Genomic DNA, 19,247 nt, shown 5'->3' with positions numbered 1-19,247 from the left:
TGATATTTTCAGGGAGGGATAAGTTAAGCCTTTTTTTCATCTGCTAAGTATTTAGAAATATAAAAAATTATATAAATTTAATTAAATGTATATGTAATCTTGTATGTAAATTTAATGTAATTAAATGTAATCTTGTAGTGTTATCTTGACTGTAAAAAGGATTTATTTTGGTCATACTTATCGATTAACTGAATGATGTTTAAAATGTATGTGAATTTCACTTCTGAAACATGTATGTGTCTAAAAGTTATATACATTAATGCATTTTTATTCTTACACTGCCATTTAATCTGTGTATATATAATGGATTCAAAGTAAAGTAATTAAAAGTAAATGAAAAATGAAGTAAATTAAGTAAAGTATTTTATTTATTAAGTAAATTAAATAGAAAATTGCACTTTACGATAATCCTTTTACTTCCATCACTTAATACTTGAATTCCCAGCCGCTTGATCTTAAAATTTTGAAGGCAAGTGTGTTAATTTTAACTTACTAGTTTGATGTTTGAAATTTGTAATTAACTACATGTTTTAAACTTTAATTTTGAGGTTGGATCATTTTTGACCTTATGATTTTGAATAACTTTTAATGTTCTATGTTTACTTCTGTTTTTGAAATTGAAATGAGAGTGTAAGGGATATGTCTAAAGTAAGTATCTCGTTCAGATTAATTATGTTCTTAATAGAAACTTTTAAGATTATTTGCTATTTTGTTTAACAAAATTCTTGGCTTAAATGGACTAATATCTTTATTTGGATTGAGTATTAATTTTGACGTATGGTTTGAATCTAGCAAATAATTTGATGCTTACATAGAAGTAAGATGAAACACTCCCTTAATTTATTTGTTGTTAATTGATGGTAGATTGGTTTATGCCCATGAAGTCAATTAATCTGCAATCAATGACAATAATTACTTTTTCAGTTTTTAGAATTTCCTTTTGGTTTTGGTATTTTTGCGATGTAAGATTTTTCTTAGCAGATTTTTTAAACAAGAAGTTGAAATTACTCTTTAAAATACTAATTTAAATTCTGAATAAAAAATTGTTTTGATTCATGGTTTTAAATTGAATTTGTGTTCCTTGGAGATTGTATATGGAAAGTTTTCTTATTTCTTATAAATTATTATGAATTATATATGATAGTATATATACATATACATCAATAATATTTTTATTGATATAGTGGAATAGCCGTAATACATTTAACATAAAAAAATTCTGAAGTGAAATATTTCTAGATTTTGGTGCTATTATGTAATATTGCTAAATGTTGTGCTATAAGATAATTAATCATCATTGTAACTTGACAAGTTTTGCAATTGTGCAAGACATAAAATTTTTATCTTCTTCCTGGCTTACCAAATAGTCCACTTCCAGATTGTTGCTATTCATTATGCTGTAAGATCTTAAACAATATTTATAATATACAATAATGCCTATAATAGTTTGCAAAAAAATATTTAATTTGATTTTTCTGCAGTCTTAGTGTTTTATTTCATTTTAGATAAATAGCAGGCATTTAAGGTTAGGTGCAAACAGAAGAGCTCAAGTCAATGAAAATTTTTGCCAAGTTGCTCCTCAAGTTTTACAATTGTTGGTAAGTGATATTGCGTATTATTTTATGTTGACTTTATTTTTTACATTACAAATATTTTACATTTATTACATGATATTCTTCTATGTCCTTCTGTATTCTTCACACTATCCGTGATTTTTAACACATATATTGTATGCTTGCGATATGTTTATCTTAAAACATATTTCGGGGAACTATAAAAATGTTGTATTGACATAATTTCAGAATATGCTCTCAATAAATTGTTTTTTTCCTAGTTAGGGGGATCATTACCACTGTAGCTTTTTCATTTTCTATTTATACATCTAGTACTTATTGTCTGTGGTTTAATTTAAGTAAAAAATATTAATTTCTCAGCCATTTTGATGCCTAATTTTATTTTTTAATTGATGTACCAATTTATGAGATCTTCATTCAGCCAAATGTTGTTTAACCTCTTTGGGTACATTTGATGACTTTGAATTGTCATACACTTATTTTGCCTAAGTTATGGATAATGAATCTTAATCGTCATTCAAACTAGGACAAAATTAAACATGTGCATTCTTGTTCATGGTAAAAGTGATTGGTATCAGTTATAAGAGCAAGGTTCTTCCATTACTTCAGTGAATGCTGTTTGTAAAAAGTCAACAGAAGATTTTTATCAAATAAATCTGTACCCTAAGGGTTAAGGTGTTGAGATTTTATATATATGTTAGTTTCATTTTATCTCCATTGAAAAATAATGTATACTGCAGGGGGGAAGGCAGTTCTATATCTCCTCTTCTACTGGGCCGATTGGCAAAATTCAAATAGCGTTTTTCATGTCTCAAAAGCACGACTTCGGATATGTAGGTTTATATATAGCATTGTTCTAACATAGGTATTTTGACACAAAATTGGACTTTTTCTGAAATAGCATACCAATTGTTTTCCATATTTCAACGCTACGACTCAAATTATGCCTAAATATTAAGTTTTGTAAAATTTACGGAGAAATTCAAAAATTTATCTTGCCGCAATTTTTTCAGTTTGTCCCCAAGAACTTGGCAGACTTCTTAGTATATGGCAACTAATTTTCCTTTCTCTTCCATTATGACGGAGCGGGAAAAAAAGGCACCTCGTTCCTATCTTTTTACATTGTGCACAAGTGGAAAAATATCCACAACGTTCCTACTTTCAATTAATTTTAGCATAGTATCTAAACCACATTTGATGTTTTATCGCTTTCAACAAATATGCCAATATAAAAATTCACGTATATCTTCAGAAATTTTGAATAAAAACTGTAATTTTTTGCAGGTATGCTTAGAAATACGTGGTAAAAATTTTATAGATTATATTGACATAATTTCAGGATATGCTCTCAAAAAATGTTTTTTTTTTTTTTTTTTTAAATCTATAAAAACTATTTAAAAATGGGTGAATTTTATTTGGAATACATCCGAGTTTCGAAATGTGAGAGGAAGAATCAAGTAAGCTTAATAAAAAAAGAGAAATTAATAAATATGAGGGTTGGAACTTTAATAGTGGCAACTATTTATTTACAAGGAATACAAAAGTGATTTATGTCACCATGTTTTACAGTCCTTCAATATAGTCGCCAGCATTGTGTACAACCCGTTTCCAACGATGTGGAAGTCGCAGAATACCTGTAGCAGTGCCAGCGCCTGTTTTGTTGATAGTTTGAATGGACCGGTCTACTGCCGCAAGAATCTCAGGAACAGTTTGGAAGCGAGTGCCATGAAGTGGTTCCTTCATCTTAGGAATTAAGTCATAGTCACAAGGACATAGATCTGGGGAGTATGGTGGATGGTAAAGCACTTCCCAGCCCCATCACTTGAACAAATCAGTCACAGCTTGCACTGCATGCGGTCGAGCATTGTCATGCAAAATGAGAGGAGCATTCTGCAGAAAGTGTCGCCGTTTTTTCTCAAAGCTGGTCGGAGATTGTGCTCCAAAAATGAGCAGTATTACTGCGCAGTGACGGTCTGCTGTGGGGGAACGGTATGCGTTAGGATGACACCATCACATTCGTACACGAGAATCACCATAACTTTCACATTGCTGGGGTTCTGACGAAATTTCAAACGTCGTGGTGACCCATGATGACACCATTCGTTTGATTGGTGTTTCAGTTCTGGCTGGTACGATCGGGCCCAAGTCTCATCCAACGTAATGATACGGCGTAAAAAAGCATCTCCTTCGCGCTCATAGCACTCCAGGTGGATTCGGGCAGCATCGTATCGTAGCCATTTCTGCATTTCCGTCAATTGATGTGGAACCCATCGTGAAGCAATTTTTCTCATGGACAGGCGTTCGTTCAAGAATGTGCAGCACAGTTGTATGCGCTAATCCTGTTTGTCCGGCCAGCTGACGAATCATTTGGCGGCGATCACTGTCCATTAAAGCGGCAACAGCTTGCATGTCTGCATCACTGACATTAGGACAACCTGGCCGCAGCATGTCTGCCACGTTTTGGCGTCCTTCATTGAATGCTTTCACCCATCTTGCTACGATTTTGTAAGGCAATGCAGATTCTCCGCAAGCCTCTTGAAGCCCTTGATGACACTGTCGTGCTGTACGACCTCTGGCACTTTCAATTTTTATCCAACAACATCGTTCTTGTTTTAAAAACATCCTGACAACACATACTTTAGACGTCGACCTAATACAAGGATCCGTTCTTCGCGTCACTCCGCATGCGCGTGACGTAGGCAGGACGAGTCTTTTTGCTGAGAGGTAAGGTAGGTATGTAATTCACGTGTGGTATACGCGATGTTCTTTGGTTTTGTTGCGTAGCGTTTTTCCAGCTGTGTTGCCACTATTAGTTACTAAGTTCCAACCCTCGTATATACCAAACTCAATTAACACTGAGGAGCTAAAATTTTGAGAGCTAAGTTTTTTAAAAACTACTTGTGCGACTTTTTCAAAACTTAGTAGTTTGGTGTAATTTGAGTCGTAGAATGGAAATATGAGAAAAAAAAACTGGTATGTTATTTCAAAAAAAGTGAGATTTTTGTGTCAAAATACCTGTATTAGAGCAATGCTATACATAAATCTAATACATATCCTAAGTCGCACTTTCGAGACATGAAAAACCCAAGTTGAATTTCGTCAATTAGCCCAGTAGAATGGGAGATATAGAACTGTACCCTCCCCCACTCCCCCCCACAGTGCACATCTAAGATGATCTGAGATGTGCTTCCTTTTTCTGATAGTTTTTTTTTTTTTTTTTTTCCCCTTAATTTTATGTAAGTTCCGTAATTGACAATCAGCTTTTCCAGTCAATTTTTAGTTACTGTAAAACAATTATCAAATGTACATGATAAATTGCTGTGCAGAAATGTTCAAGATTCTGAAAGCAGTTTCGCAGCTAGGGTGGGGCAAGGGGGGACATCTGTCCCCGGACGCAGCATCCAAGGGGCGCCAAATTGATGCTATGAAATCTTTTAATGAAATGTTTTCCATTCTTGGCACACTGAAAGGGGCGCAAATTCTTCAGTTGACCCCAGGCGCTGGAAACTCTAGCTACGCTCCTGGCTGAAAGTCATTCTAATTTATAGAAATCTAATTACTGAATTTGAGCTATTAGAATGCTTAATAATTAAAACACATTAAATGTAGTGCATGTAAAATTGCATAGCTTGTTTACTAAAAATATATGTTTAATGTTGTATACTTGAAGTATGTGAAGGAAGTTTAATTTCTTTTGATAAGTAATGTAAAAGTAAAAATATGATTTACTCCAAAAATCCTTTCACCCTCAAGAATTTTAAGTATTTTTGACTTAATTGATCGAAAAGTTTTCTGTTTTAAAATTATATACATATTTTGTTAGATGGTGAATTTTTCTCCCAGATTTCCATACATTACATTCATGTGTAATATTCATTTTCTAATTAAGCTGGATGTTAAAAAAGCATTATTTAAAGTCTGTGTTTCTGAAATTTAATAAGGGATTGAAAGTGTTAATTTAATTTGTGTTAATTTATAAAGTTCTTTAATTGAATTTGTTATTCAAGGAGTATCAATATAATATTGTGAAAATAAGATGTTTATTATACTTATTGAAGGTGTAAATTCTTATTTATAGTTAGAGCTGGAAATTCTTATGTTTGATTAATTTATTTTATGTTTTCCATCATTTTAGAGTTCCTGTGTACAATCTATGAGTCAAAATGACTCCAAACTTTTAAAGAAAATTTTCCGTTGTTTGGGAAGTTGGTTTACCTTAAAAGGATTACAAACTGGTGATCAATCATTACCGATTCTTTTAAATTGCATTTTTCAAGTTTTGGTATGTTTAATATTTTGTTTTGCTTATGTTGCAGTTTGTTTCTTTTCATAACATCATAAATGTATTTAATGTTTTTAATGGTCATTTTTTTACATCATTCCATCTCTGAAAATCAAATATATGCTTCTCCCTTGTAATTACTTTAAATTTACTATAACTAAATTCTAATTGATCTGAATTTAGTTATGGTAAATTTTAATTTAAATTCAAATTCTGAAATGTATTTCATGATGATGAGAAGAGGAATAATTTTAATTTGTAATTTAAAAAAAAAATAAATAAAACTGTTTAGCCCAAAAATTTATAATTTGCAAAAAATTTTGAAATTTTTAATTTAAAAAAATGAAAGTACTCTGTGAGACATGTTTTATAGGAGAATTTTTCCTGTTGTAAGAAGATTTTGTGTTCTCAACTATTTCTGGTCTTTTTTTTTTTTTTTTTTTTTTTTTTTTTTTTTTTTTTCTTTCTTTCACCTCCCCCCTGTTGGAAGATGGTTAGGTATATTTATGCTTTAATTGCTAATGGCTTTCAGAAGGGGAGATAATGAATTCTATATTTTTTAGATTGAGGTTCACTTTTACCATATTAATGCAGGTCATTATAATGTGATTTTGGTTGATTGATGAGTCTCTACGATGAGGGGGAAAAATTATTATATTTATAGATGATTTATAGGACTTTCTTAAAGATCCTTATACCCAGAATCATCCTAATATAACTAATTTGTATATACGACGCTAGTTTTTTCTGTAGACTAAAATATTAAGCTCTATACCCATCAAAGGCAAAAAGTGAACTGAAAGGACAGCACATTCCAAAAGTGCTAATTTAATCAATAAACAAATGTGTAGAATAACATTCAAGAATTTGGCCTGTTGTTGTGCTATAAATACTGTTATTTTCAGATTAAAAATATACTTAAATATTTCAGGTTATGCTTGGAGATATTTATTGATGTAACAAAGCATTGATTATCATTTCACTTAATATAAAAGTTAATGTACATGAAGAAAACATGATGAAAGAGTTTTGTGCTTATGGCCTTTTTCATAGTATGAAAAAGTACAGTACAAAGTCCGATATCCGGGCTCGTCGGGACTTTGGTGGTTCTGGATTTGGGATTTTTTTTTATATTAGATCATCAGTTAAAACCTAGTAAGATGGCATGCGCAGAAATTATAAATTTAAAAATATGAAATCGTGGTTTAGGAAATAATCAAATATTTATGATCTAAAGGGTATCAAAATTTGCAAAAAAAAGCTTAATATTTATTTGTTTATCTTAGTAAACATTTCTTTCAATGTAAGTTGTTTTTTTTTTTTTTTTTTTTTTTTTTGTGCTAATGCTTTTTCTTTAATTCTGTAGACAGACATAATCTCTTGCTTAGTTACATTGTTGAAGTCCTGTAACTGCTGCTTCGAGAATTCCGACTTACTTGTCAATCAAAATTTTCTCATTTTCAGTCATTTCTGTCACTTTCTTCACTATCTGTAGCGGTATTTTCTAGAAACATAAAGCAGATTTCACCATTCATTAATTGATTGATGATTTAGAAGCATTGTCATCACAATGAAAAACTTCTTTTATAGCATCTTCATTTATTACCGTTTCTCCACATTTCTTTACAAAATCCGTTAATTGGGAAATTTGACCTTTGCTTTGCAATGTCCGAAAACCTTTAAAATTAGCGGCTATCATCATCAAATTTAGCTATCCTTCACTATACATATTTTTCTATGCATCATGAGCATGGCAACTAACGACAAGTTGTTCCGTTAAATTTTAACTTGCTTATATCGCACACTGAGACTGTGGCCATACGAGCCCTGGCGCTGGTTCTGGGTTTATGTAAATAACAAATCAATCTTTGGGTCTATGAGTATCATCAACAAATTATAGTTTAACATATGGAAAGGAATTTTAGGTAAAGTAAATTGTTTAGGCATCGCTACATGAGTCATTACTCAAGTTGTCATATTTTGATAAACATGCAGTGATGAAAAGAAAATTTAATTAAAAATGATTCGCCAAATTAACGTCAGGATCAACAATGTATCTATACAGAATGTTTCGGTTTGAGATGTGTGCCAAAAAGCAGATGTGCAGCAATGGCACCAAATTACTGATCATACAAATTTATACTAAAATTTTGTTTTTTTCAATAACAAGGTATTTTATTTGGTGTCGAAGTGAAACTAAGAATTGAGACTCTCCAAATGTTTTATTATGCGCGGTAGGGGAATCAAATGTGCGTGCATAAAGCGTAGAAGAAAAACGTTGTTGGTGGTTTTGAGGTTCGGATTTTAGATCATTCCGGGTAATGGATGTCCGGATTTCGGACTTTGTACTGTGTTAGATAAATTTCTGTATAATGTAACCTCCCCCCCCCCAAAAAAAAACTACTGATAGCTACAGTCAACTAAAAAACTTGTTTATTATCAAATATTGGTTATGTTTGCCATAAATGATTAACAGATTAAAAAGTTTTGTGCATCACCTCCCTTTACATTTTTACATCTCTTTACCTATCACATTTTTAGCAGAGCAGGTTCATCAAAAAAGTGTATACACACTTTAACGAAAGAAAGTTCTTAATTATGTATTAGCACTGAGTTTTATTATTAGTAATCTAATCATACATATCATAGGTTATGTTTAATACTGTTTTCGTGCATCAGTACATGTTAGTTATTGTACATGATTCCTCAAAGCAATGGCCATTAGCAGCCAGATACATAGCACAATAGCGAGTAGTTGCTTGAGCAGCATTGGGCAATGTGCCTGTGGGAATGGCTACACATGCTGCTGTAATTGCCTGATAGACCTCAAGTGTTTTCCTACAATACACAATGTCCTTCTGAGTCTCCCATAGGTAAGAGTATGGTGCTTAATGTATTATCACTTCAACAGTGAAACGAGCCCACCAGCAGCCGAGCGGTAAAGTTGCTGAACAGCGGAAGTTCGGTCCGAGGTTCGAATCCCACGGGCTGTCTGCATGGGTGTTTTTGTGGTTTTCCCCATGTGTAACATGTGTACAAGCCAGTTTTCCTTAGAAAGTTCTCCACGAAGGCATCCCTTTCCTTAGGCAGATAGCCCTAGTGTGCCTTGCCATAATTAAGTACACCACACCATCAACAGTGAAACATTTGTCAAGCAGCACATTTACATTCTTACATTTTAGGGAAAAAAACTGGGTAGCTCAAGGCTTTCATAGATTTCTTTAAATTGGAGAGATGTGTAAAGATTTTCATACCAGTTAATACTATAAACTTTTAGATTTTTTCAGTAATTTGCAAGTTGTTAATACTCCAACAGTAGTTTTATCCGTATTAGCTTTTTCAAAAACTAAGTTACATATTGATTTAAGTGGGTTTGTGAAATTAAAATCAAAATTATGCTTGTAGTTTCTTGTGCCTTTTGCTATAAATCTAAATTTGACAGGATGTTTATGAAATTTTTGAAGTGTATATAAATTGCAAATCTATTGTTTGCAGTAAAAAGAGAAACTTTCCCCTTTTTAGTCGAAAGGGGCTTTGTCCCTGAGGGACTATTGTTTTCATTTTAGCATTTTAACATTGAAGTCTTTAAAAAGCTATCACTTTCCAAACCATTGCCACCAAATATTATCGCCCTGTATTATATATGAAGAAATTAAATAATGAATACCCTGCATAAATGTGTATATGTTTCTCGCATTGTGATAAAACAACGGTACTTAGAACCGTCAAATTTTGAATGATGTAATCCTACCACAACTATGGGCATCTGGAAGCCCAAATTTGGAATTTGTTTTATTGATTTCATATTTTGCAAAACTTTTAACGAATTTCTGATTAACAAACTCAAGAACTTTAAAGTGAGTAAAGGCAACACTGTACAGAAAAAACATTTTTATCTCCAACGCATAAGACTGTGTATCGGAAATTCTAAAGATATGCTCAATTTAAAATTATTTTGCAATATTGCTCTTGAATTTAATTTTATGGTGTAAGTATGAAGAACATAATGTTTAATAAATAAAGGTAACACACAAAATGTTTTAAAAAACACCTCTTTGGACGTAATTTAAAATCTGAATCTTTCCGGACTTTTTTTTTAATTATTCCTGTGAAAAGCATAAATTTTGTTGATTATTAACCTTTCTTTATTTTGGAAATGCAATATGTTGTTGAATTATGTAACTCTTTTCAATAAGAGAATAGTGGAACTTTTTATATCTTCATCCTGTATAATGTCTGGATTTCCTGTAATTACATGTTTTTGTTGTTCATCCACATATGGTAGAAATCTCTCTTCACTACACTATAGCTTCGTTCACAAGAGCAGATTCGACCGGTAGTGAAAACCAGTTCTTCCAACGTGTCCCGTTCACATGGGACAAGCATTAACTGCCTCGCCGAATTGGAGGTAGAACTGGGTTGAATGTTCCTTACCTCTCGGGAGCAGGACAAATGGGGAGATTTCCCATACTATACTGCGCGGTTCACTTAATTTTAGTTACTGCTCGCTGGACTGTCAGCGAAACAATCGCGTTGATAGATGTCTGGGGATGCGATAGCATACCCCAAAAATTAGATAGAACTGTACAAGATACGGAAATTATAGACAAATGAAGACAAGGTTATCTGATGCTAGGTATTCCAGAAATATCGCTCAAATTAAATCTAAAGTTAAGACAAGTGCATATCGGCTTCAACGCGACAAGGAACTCGATATCTTTTGAATAATTTTTAAAAAAAAAATTAAGCATTTTCATCTACTTTTTATCAATATTATTAAATGGTTTTATGAGACAAAATAATTTTAAGTTGAAAAAAAGTTTTTGCTAGTAATTTTTTTAATTTAAATTTTTGAAGAAAAGTTTTACAATTAAAATGCTTTTCTTCTCCTACAATTTTCAATGTCTCCCCCAGGTTTTTTTGTTGTATTTATTAGAGTGTTTTTAATAACTTCAAGGAATGATTTTGCAGTTAATGAATTAGTTTCTGAGAAAAAATAAAAATACACTTTTATCTAAAATCTTTAAAACAAATATGATCTCAGACACATTTTCATTTCAAATAATTTTTCCTTTCAGTATTTTGCAAAACCCATCCTTGTTTCTATAAAGTATATAATTTTAAATAAGCAGTAAAAATAATAAAGAATTTAGTCCATACCTGTATATGTTTTAGGACTTTAAGTAAAAGGATTTATTGAAAAAAATGCAAAAAGTTTCTCAGTTTGCATTTTGTAATTTAAAGAATACAAACTGTTTAAATAGACATTTAATCATTTCAAATCTTTAAAATTTTATTACTGAATTTCAATAGACACATATGTATATAAATCAAACCTAGTGCTATTTTTCAATTAGTAAATATAAACATAAATTACAAACCTTTTTTTAAAACCTTATGTGGCCAGAAAAATTGCAAAAACTCATAAAACGCAAGCAGAATTTTTCTTTACCTGTTTTTGTTTTGTAAAACATGTTCAAAACAATTTTAATACATTAATTAATTATAATATTGTTGTGTGCGTACGGGTTTGTAATAGATTGATAATAGTTCGTAAATGATTGTCATTGCACTGAAATCCGATGATAGCTTAATTAAATTTATTTTATCAACATAAACACTTCAAAGTTCTGGAATTTTCCACAGAAATACTCGTACAAGTGTTTAGAATATCACTAAGTATAATCAATAGTTATGCTTCAATCTAATAAGAACGTTAAACACGACGGAATGCAAAGCGCATCTTAAGAGAAAGTTAACTCAGAAATATCTCCAATCTCACGCTGAACTAACAACTGGCAACAATAACAACTTATATAGCATAAATAATGTCATAAAAATAGTGTGGTATGATGAGATTATTACTTTGAAACCGATGTTTCGAATTGATGCTAAGAAGAACCAGTATTTCCCATTCTGCTTCATTGCATATCTTTCAAAAAAAATTAAAAAATCATCCAATTAATTTCCTTTATCCTTTTTTTTTTAAATGCGAAAAGTTTGTTTTATAAGCTGTGAAAATGTCAGAAGTTTGTAACCGATATATTTTTAGATATGAAATTTTAAAATTAATGGGTGTCAAAAAGTCTAAAAATATGAACGATTTTTTAAAATTCTCCCAAAATATTTTTTTTTTTAAATTACGCTAAAAATTTCAGTTAATTTTTTTTCTCCACAGTGCGTTATGGTGCAAACTATAATATTCTGAGATTCTCAGTTTATTTGTTAATATTTGCAAAAAGTCTTTTCAACTTTAAATTTGAAAAAAAAAAATCTAATCCTCTAAAAATCAAAAGCGTGACACCACATCCACAAGCAGTATATGTACAAAGTTTGAGTTCTATATATTATCGGGAAGCAGTTTAAAAATCCATGACCATCTTTTAACGGTCCACCAGCGACCGAGCGGTAAAGTCGCTGAACACTGGTAGTTCAGTCCGAGGTTCGAATCCCGCGAACGGGCTGGCTGCATGGGCGTTTCCGTGGTTTTCCCCATGTGTAACGTGTATACGAGCCAGTTTCCCTTAGAAAGTCCTCCACGAAAGGCATCCCTCCCCTTAGGCAAATAGCCCTAGTGTGCTTTGCCATAATTAAATACACCACACCACCACACCATCTTTTAACCATAGCGACAAGCACCAAGATAACAGCTTATAAAATATAATAATAATAATTAAAAAGCATATATTATTCAGGAACCATTACGAAAGTTCAGGTACCAGTTGCGGAAGTACAGATTACAAAATTAACAACAATAAACAACGTTAAAAATGTGTAAACAGTATTAGAAATCTGCCAATTCGGAAATGTGATTGTTCACAGAGGCTTAGGTGTAAAGGGGAAGGCAGAGGGTGGTCTTCTGAACGGGTCCTAAAGACGAAACTCTTTCATGTCTCCTTTTTCTCCTCTTGCTAACAGCAGCTGTGTGAAGGAGCGTTGCATGTGAACAGGGCTTATAAAGTTACAGAAAATCTTCTTCGTGGTGGTTGGTAATATAACTACTCGGTTTTTTGTTGTACTTTGAAACAGACAATTAGCTTACAATCTATAGCTGAAAATTTTTGTTGAGCTTGTTTAAAGAATTTATGCGGGTTGAGGTCATCAAAACCTCTACGTGAAAATTGATAGTACAGAAAATTCTTTTATACTTAGATGAATTATAGTTAAATTTGACGTCAAGCACTAAATCCTTGATGAGGCTATTTCCTGCAAACTTATTTTTGAAGAAATTTTGAATGATAAGTAGATGGCTGTGAGAGAAGGAATAAAGGTTGTTGAGATTATTTTTCTTAAAATTAGGCTTATCAAACAATTCCTGGAATTTTGATTGTAGTATGAGTAGTATTTATAGAAGTTTTTACTTTCCTGTTTTTTTTCTCTGGTACCTCTTTTGTAAGTATATTTTGTATTTCTATATTTTAATATGAGCCTTAAACTCAGTAAAAAGCATCTAATTAATTTCTTTTACTTTTTTATGCATTGTAATATTTTACAAATAGGTTTGTTTCTGTATATTTTTATTCCATTTTCGGATTTCCTTTGCGAATCTGTTCTATCTTTTGATAACGTTGAATCAGATTTTGATTGCATCCCTCTTCGTACGCATTTTTTATAATTTTTCTGCTTCCCATCTCTGTAATTCTTGTGACTGTTAGTTGATTATTTACATATTTATAGGGAATTTTGGATTTTACTGGGTTTTTTTATTTAATTTTTTACAGGTCTCTATGGATTTCGTTCTATGTTTCTTACTTTTTGTCTCTCTCTCTCTCTTTTTTTTTCCTTTTTTTTTCCGTGAAATACTTAATAATCTCTGAACTCCCTTTTTTAATTTTATTATTTTCCCTTTTTATCATTTAAATAAAAACATGCTTGATAATAAATCTAATCAAATAAATCTCTCTTAAGCTGCATCTTTTCAAAGTTAATTCTTCTCGCCTGATTATGTGCTCCTAATGATGCAAAGTTCATTCAACACTCAAAGTTACAGAAGTTTATTTTAACCATAAGTTCATTCGCAACATTTCAGCTAATCATAAGCACTGAAATTTGTGAACTGAAAAACCAACTGATCAAAATAAAATTAACCAAACCGGAATTGGTTTAAACCAGGTCTTCACAATACGAACAATACATCCGTTCTTCATTTCTCTCTCTCCTGCTAGCTTGCTGTCAGCACTTTTCTTTAAAACTTTTCTTATTTTTAAAATTGTTAAAGAACAGGTGCACGTCTTTTCCCACCTTAGTTAAGTGTATTAAGAAATTGTTTGTTCAAGAAACAAAATGTGTTCATCAGGCCTTTGCTTAGTTATATATTTATATTTTTGTGTTTGTGTATTGCGAAAATTCTTTTATTATTTTGTATTGTTTTCTTTGCATAGATTGTGTGTTTTTGAAATTTATTTGTTACATAAATATGCTTTAGCACTGTTTCCATGTTAAATTATGGAAAGCAAGATCAAAAATATGATTTTTTGCTATTTACAAAGAAAATTTTCTAAAGTGTGTATGTTTTCATGCAGCTATCTGAAAGTAGATTCCTATGGAGAATATGTTATTTAAGGGTTGCTATTGTATTGCGAGATAAACTTTAAACTAAAAATATTTATGTGCATTGGAAAAATCGTTATAAACATTTGTTGCATTCATGAGATAAAAACATATGGAGATACACTTTATTACTTCAATTTCTGCTTTGTTTTAAACCATTATATTTTTAAAAATTTTCTTCAAAATATATATTGGCCCTTATTTATATTAAACAAGTATGTTATGTAAGAAGTTTACTGAATAAAAGATTCAGTGGTTGTATAAAGTTTTATTGTTAAGTAGCAATCCATTTGTATAGAACAGAGTTTCTTAAACTTTTTTTAGTCATGACCCCTTTTTATCACTTTTTTCATGACCCCCAGGACCCTATAATATTTACAAAAATTTTGTGGGACCCCATAAGCATTGCGTAAATCCGACACACACGTGTGTGAAACTGTCACATTTTTCACTTGTAATGTAATATACTATTGCAGTTTTAGGTCATTAACTTTAATTTCTAATTTTAAGACATAGAACAATAAAAATTTTAAATAAGTAACAGACGAAATGACAGCGTCGCGTGCAAAGCAAGTAAAATGAACATTTGTGTTATTAAAAGAATACGTTGAAACGTTTTCCTTTTTTCCTTGTCTGTATTTTCTTATCTTTATCTATTTTCAGATATATTGTGTAAAAATATTTGGCAATTGTAAAATTATTATAATAATTTTAAAAAATACCAAAACTACTAAATTTTTTTGGCGACCCCTGCTGCAGGTTTCACGTTCCCCCTGGGGGTTGCGACCCACAGTTTAAGAAACGCTGGTATAGAATAATTAAGACTTCTGGCTAGTCTGGCAATAATTTCCCATTGCAATTAATATATTTTGAAAGCTTAATGATAATTTATTGAAAGTCTTAATTTTAGCAGTTTGTTTTGTGTTCAACTTTAAAAAATGTATATGTTTCTTTTAAATGAAAACTACTTTGCCAGAATACAATTAACTATATTCTCATTTCCAAATTTGGAATAATATTTTTTTTCTTTATTTTATGTTTTAGGTTAATCCTGATTCTCCTAATAGCATTCATGATGCTGCCAGTGATGCTTTGTGCAGTGCTCTAGTTGTTGTCGAGGTATTTTACTAAGCATTAATTTTTTTTAGTTTTAAAAATTTTATTAAATAATTTTTTGATTAATATTATAAAATATTTTATTTTAAAAATGTGTATTAAATTAAAAAAACTGAATTGTTAATAAAATGTCTTTTACTTTTTTATGTAGTTAATTGCTTTTTTTTAATTAGTTCTTGAAATAGATTTGTGAGATAAAATTTCTGTTATGCGATTTTGCTTGAAAATTGTTAATATCTTGAAAGTGCTGTATATTTTTCAGAAGAAATTGCATAAACGTGGAAACTTTGGTAAAAGTGAAATCCCTTTAAATTGTTAGTAAATACTCGGTCACTGATGTACCTCTGAAAATATTTCATATGAAATTATGTTCAAATTTGTTTATAGAGTATAATGCAACATTTTAAAATTAATATAATTACTATATTTAATTTCATTTAATTATTTATAGTATATATAAGGACTGTAATATCCCTATGCTATTGCAATTAATGCAATTTTTTATAAGGGGGGAAAAAGTAAGCTGCCTGTTGAAGATTTTTGGACAAATTTTAGTGTCTAGCTGCTGTAAAGATCATGGGATGGAGGGAGGGAGAGGAAAAAAAAAAAGAAATACCTTGATTGTTGTCTCATATATCCATTCTTTTTGAAAAGTGAGATGGAAAAAAGTCCAGGAACTGGTTGAATTACTTACATAGCTGAAGAAGTTGTCAATTAGATTTGGGATTTGGAAGTTAGTAGGTATGGCATTATCGAGCTGTTGTACTCACCTATCAAAGAGCTGACATTCCATGAACTTGAGATACACAAGCAAATTGCCACTGAAGAAGCTGACACACTGTAGTCTTTTATGTTTGTTAACTATCTTATTATCTTTGCCTTTAGTATAACTTTTACTTTTATCCACTCTACCAGAATGCAAATTATGTAATGTATTTAAAATCTTTGAATTCAAGAGAGAGAGAGAGAGCTTGTAACAAATATTGCTGGTCACCTCATTACTATTTCTCCCAGCATCTGAATTACTTGAATCAGCTTTAGCTTTGCTATCTGAAATTGCTCACAAGAGATTGATGACATGACCTAAAGCTTGCATGCATGCTTTGTGTATTTAGTATTTGAACTTTAAGCATTGTTCAGGTATTCCCACAGGCTTCAGAATTTTATTTCTGTTATTATATAGGTTGGGAAACTAAGGCTGATAAATTAATAACAAAGGGTAATATTTTGAAATAATTAGGATCCTATAACCTCAGATCCAGATTCACTAGAAAAACATACTATAATTGCAAACTTGGCAAAAGGTCTCCACTTAACTAAAAAATCTGATGTGTACACCACAACTTCCTTGTACAGAATATTAAATTATACCCATTTTTTCTTGCGTTTCATTTAAACATATTGGATTGAATTAAATCTACTTCGTTGATAGCACGTAAACCACAATAGAATAAATCCATTCGTTAAAATTCACTATATTTGTTTACCATAGTGACACTCTGGCCCTAGGTTTACTTAACAGCGTTACATTTCATCCATTTTTTAACTCAGAATACACAAAATTTACATCATCTTAAGAATTATCTAATTGTTGCCACATGTACTATTCAAATACTATAATAAATCTAGAACGATGTATAAAAGAAATTAAGCAAACAAAACAAAAAAGAAACAGTTTTTCACAGACGATTGAGTATTTCTCATTCAATTAATTCAGTTCTCAGTTCACGATAAGGCAAAAATACATTAAAACTCAAGATGTCTGTATTGAAAATTATGAAGTAAATCTTAAACACTTATTTCCTCGAATATATTCCAGAATGGATTAAGCATGATTTAATTCACAATAGTAAAATGTAAACAAGCAACGGCTGCTATGGAAAAAATTATTAGGCTTAGTGGCTTTAAATTGTTAATAATTCTAAAAATATTGCATACAGATTTACTAAAGGCATAAAAACCTTAACCGGAAGATAAGAATAACATAATTCAATCATTTTTAAATCAAAAAATGCACAATTTACAAACATATAAGAATAAAGAAACTGAGATCACTGAGCCGAGTAACAGAGTGGATATATATATACATATATTTATATACTTTTGGTACAGCCAATTGCAACCAAAATACGAGATGCACATCTACATGTTATAGCAATCCTATATACAAAATTTCAACGTTCTGAGGCTACTCGTTTTTGAGTTATGCGAGATACATACGTACGCACGCACAGAAGCCATGAAAAATTCTCTTCAAAATTCATTTTAAATTAGTTTTACAATTTTTTTTGGGGGGAAAGAGTCCTTTATCCTGACCTTACGTACAGATGTCATGCCAAAAACCTCGTTAAATTGCATTTGATAGCAGTCAAAATGGATATTTTCTTTGAAATAAGTTGCCTGAAACTTTTCCTGATTACAATACTTCTTTTTTACTTCATACAAGGAAGTAAAAAGGATTGCACATTTTGGAGATAAGAACTCTAATGAAGAACTGAGTTACAAAGCAAAAAATAAAAACAAAAAAATTATTAGCTTGCTTGTGAAAAAATTTTGCATTATAAAAAAAGTCATTAAATCGTTTTAACTTTTTTGAAACTGTCGGCATTGAAATAACTCCATTTTATGTAGCACATTTATTTTAATATTTTGTATTCGCATGCATGAAAACTGTATTCTTTATTATATATATTTCTTTGAATTAAATGCTTTTTAGTCCATTGTCCTATTTAACAAAACAAAAAAAATTGCAGTAGCAGGCATTGGCCTGTAATGACATTGGCCACTCCTAGGGCCAGAAGTTGTGGCCATTTTATTTTGGAGACACCTAATAGTTAGCCACTGTTAGCTCCTGTGAAGGGAGAGACAATTTTGCATCCATGTTTTCTCTGGGATTCGAACCCGGGCCCTTCAGTATCACAGTCAGGCTCCCTTAACCACTATACATTTAACAAAAATTTTTACGTATTTACTTGCAAAGTTACAGCATGGCTTACAGTGGTTTTTATCAGTCCTGTCCACCACATAACAAAGGGTTATTGCATTATTCAGAAAATGAAATAATATCAAGTGTATGCAGGTAAATTCAAGATAAAGTAAATCAGTACTTCCATACTGTTGCAACCATGTTATTAGAAGTAGCCAAATTTTCAAAAAGTGCCAAACTCTGGCAACTGTGCTTATAACAATAGTTTAGTCAAGCAAAGCCACCATTTTCGTATTTGTTCTGTTTTGTTGTACTCCAATTTCCAGCGGTTTTTATACACAAATTGTGATATTTTCCCCCTTAGTTTTAAAGTATAAGCTTGTGGAATTTGCCAGAAATGGAAGAAACTACTGTAAAATTTTGGCAGTGATACAGAATTTTGCTGAAAATTTTCTAAAGGGAACAATTACAAAATGCATTTTCTAGATAGCCACTGTTGCTGAAGATTGCACGAAGTCGAGTCTTCACAATTCTCTGATTATTTTTTTTAAGTGGAAACATATCACTGTGTACTTCGGGAGAAGAATCTTGGGGGGGGGGGGAAAGATTCGAGAAAGAATGTGAGGGTTTTTTTTTAATGCATGACATAACCCTTATTTAATGATTCAAGTCTGTGTCTTAAATTGCTAAAGTATGTCATCTTTTCATAAGTTGACATTGTTTACCAAACTATAAATATTGGTAGCTTGGGAATCTTTCTAAAAGAGAAAGCATGAAAACCATCTCCTTGCACATGCAA

The 19,247-nt window shown here is 31.2% G+C and overlaps 1 protein-coding gene across 1 annotated transcript in view; it reads left to right on the top strand.

The window, feature by feature from the left end:
* The window catches only part of Tnpo-SR (transportin 3), a 116,943-nt gene that overhangs the window by 27,834 nt on the left and 69,862 nt on the right, over positions 1-19,247 (top strand). Inside the window, exons 6-8 of the mRNA XM_085825081.1 lie at positions 1,506-1,598; positions 5,710-5,856; positions 15,451-15,525. Coding sequence (XP_085681207.1) covers positions 1,506-1,598; positions 5,710-5,856; positions 15,451-15,525 — 315 coding nt within the window. The remainder of the gene's footprint in view (positions 1-1,505; positions 1,599-5,709; positions 5,857-15,450; positions 15,526-19,247) is intronic.

This window comes from Stegodyphus dumicola, chromosome 10 (genome assembly GCF_044657685.1).
Source record: "Stegodyphus dumicola isolate Sdum_Otavi_A_Nest chromosome 10, ASM4465768v1".
NCBI lineage: Eukaryota > Metazoa > Arthropoda > Arachnida > Araneae > Eresidae > Stegodyphus > Stegodyphus dumicola.
This window is presented reverse-complemented; position numbering and strand designations above follow the sequence as displayed.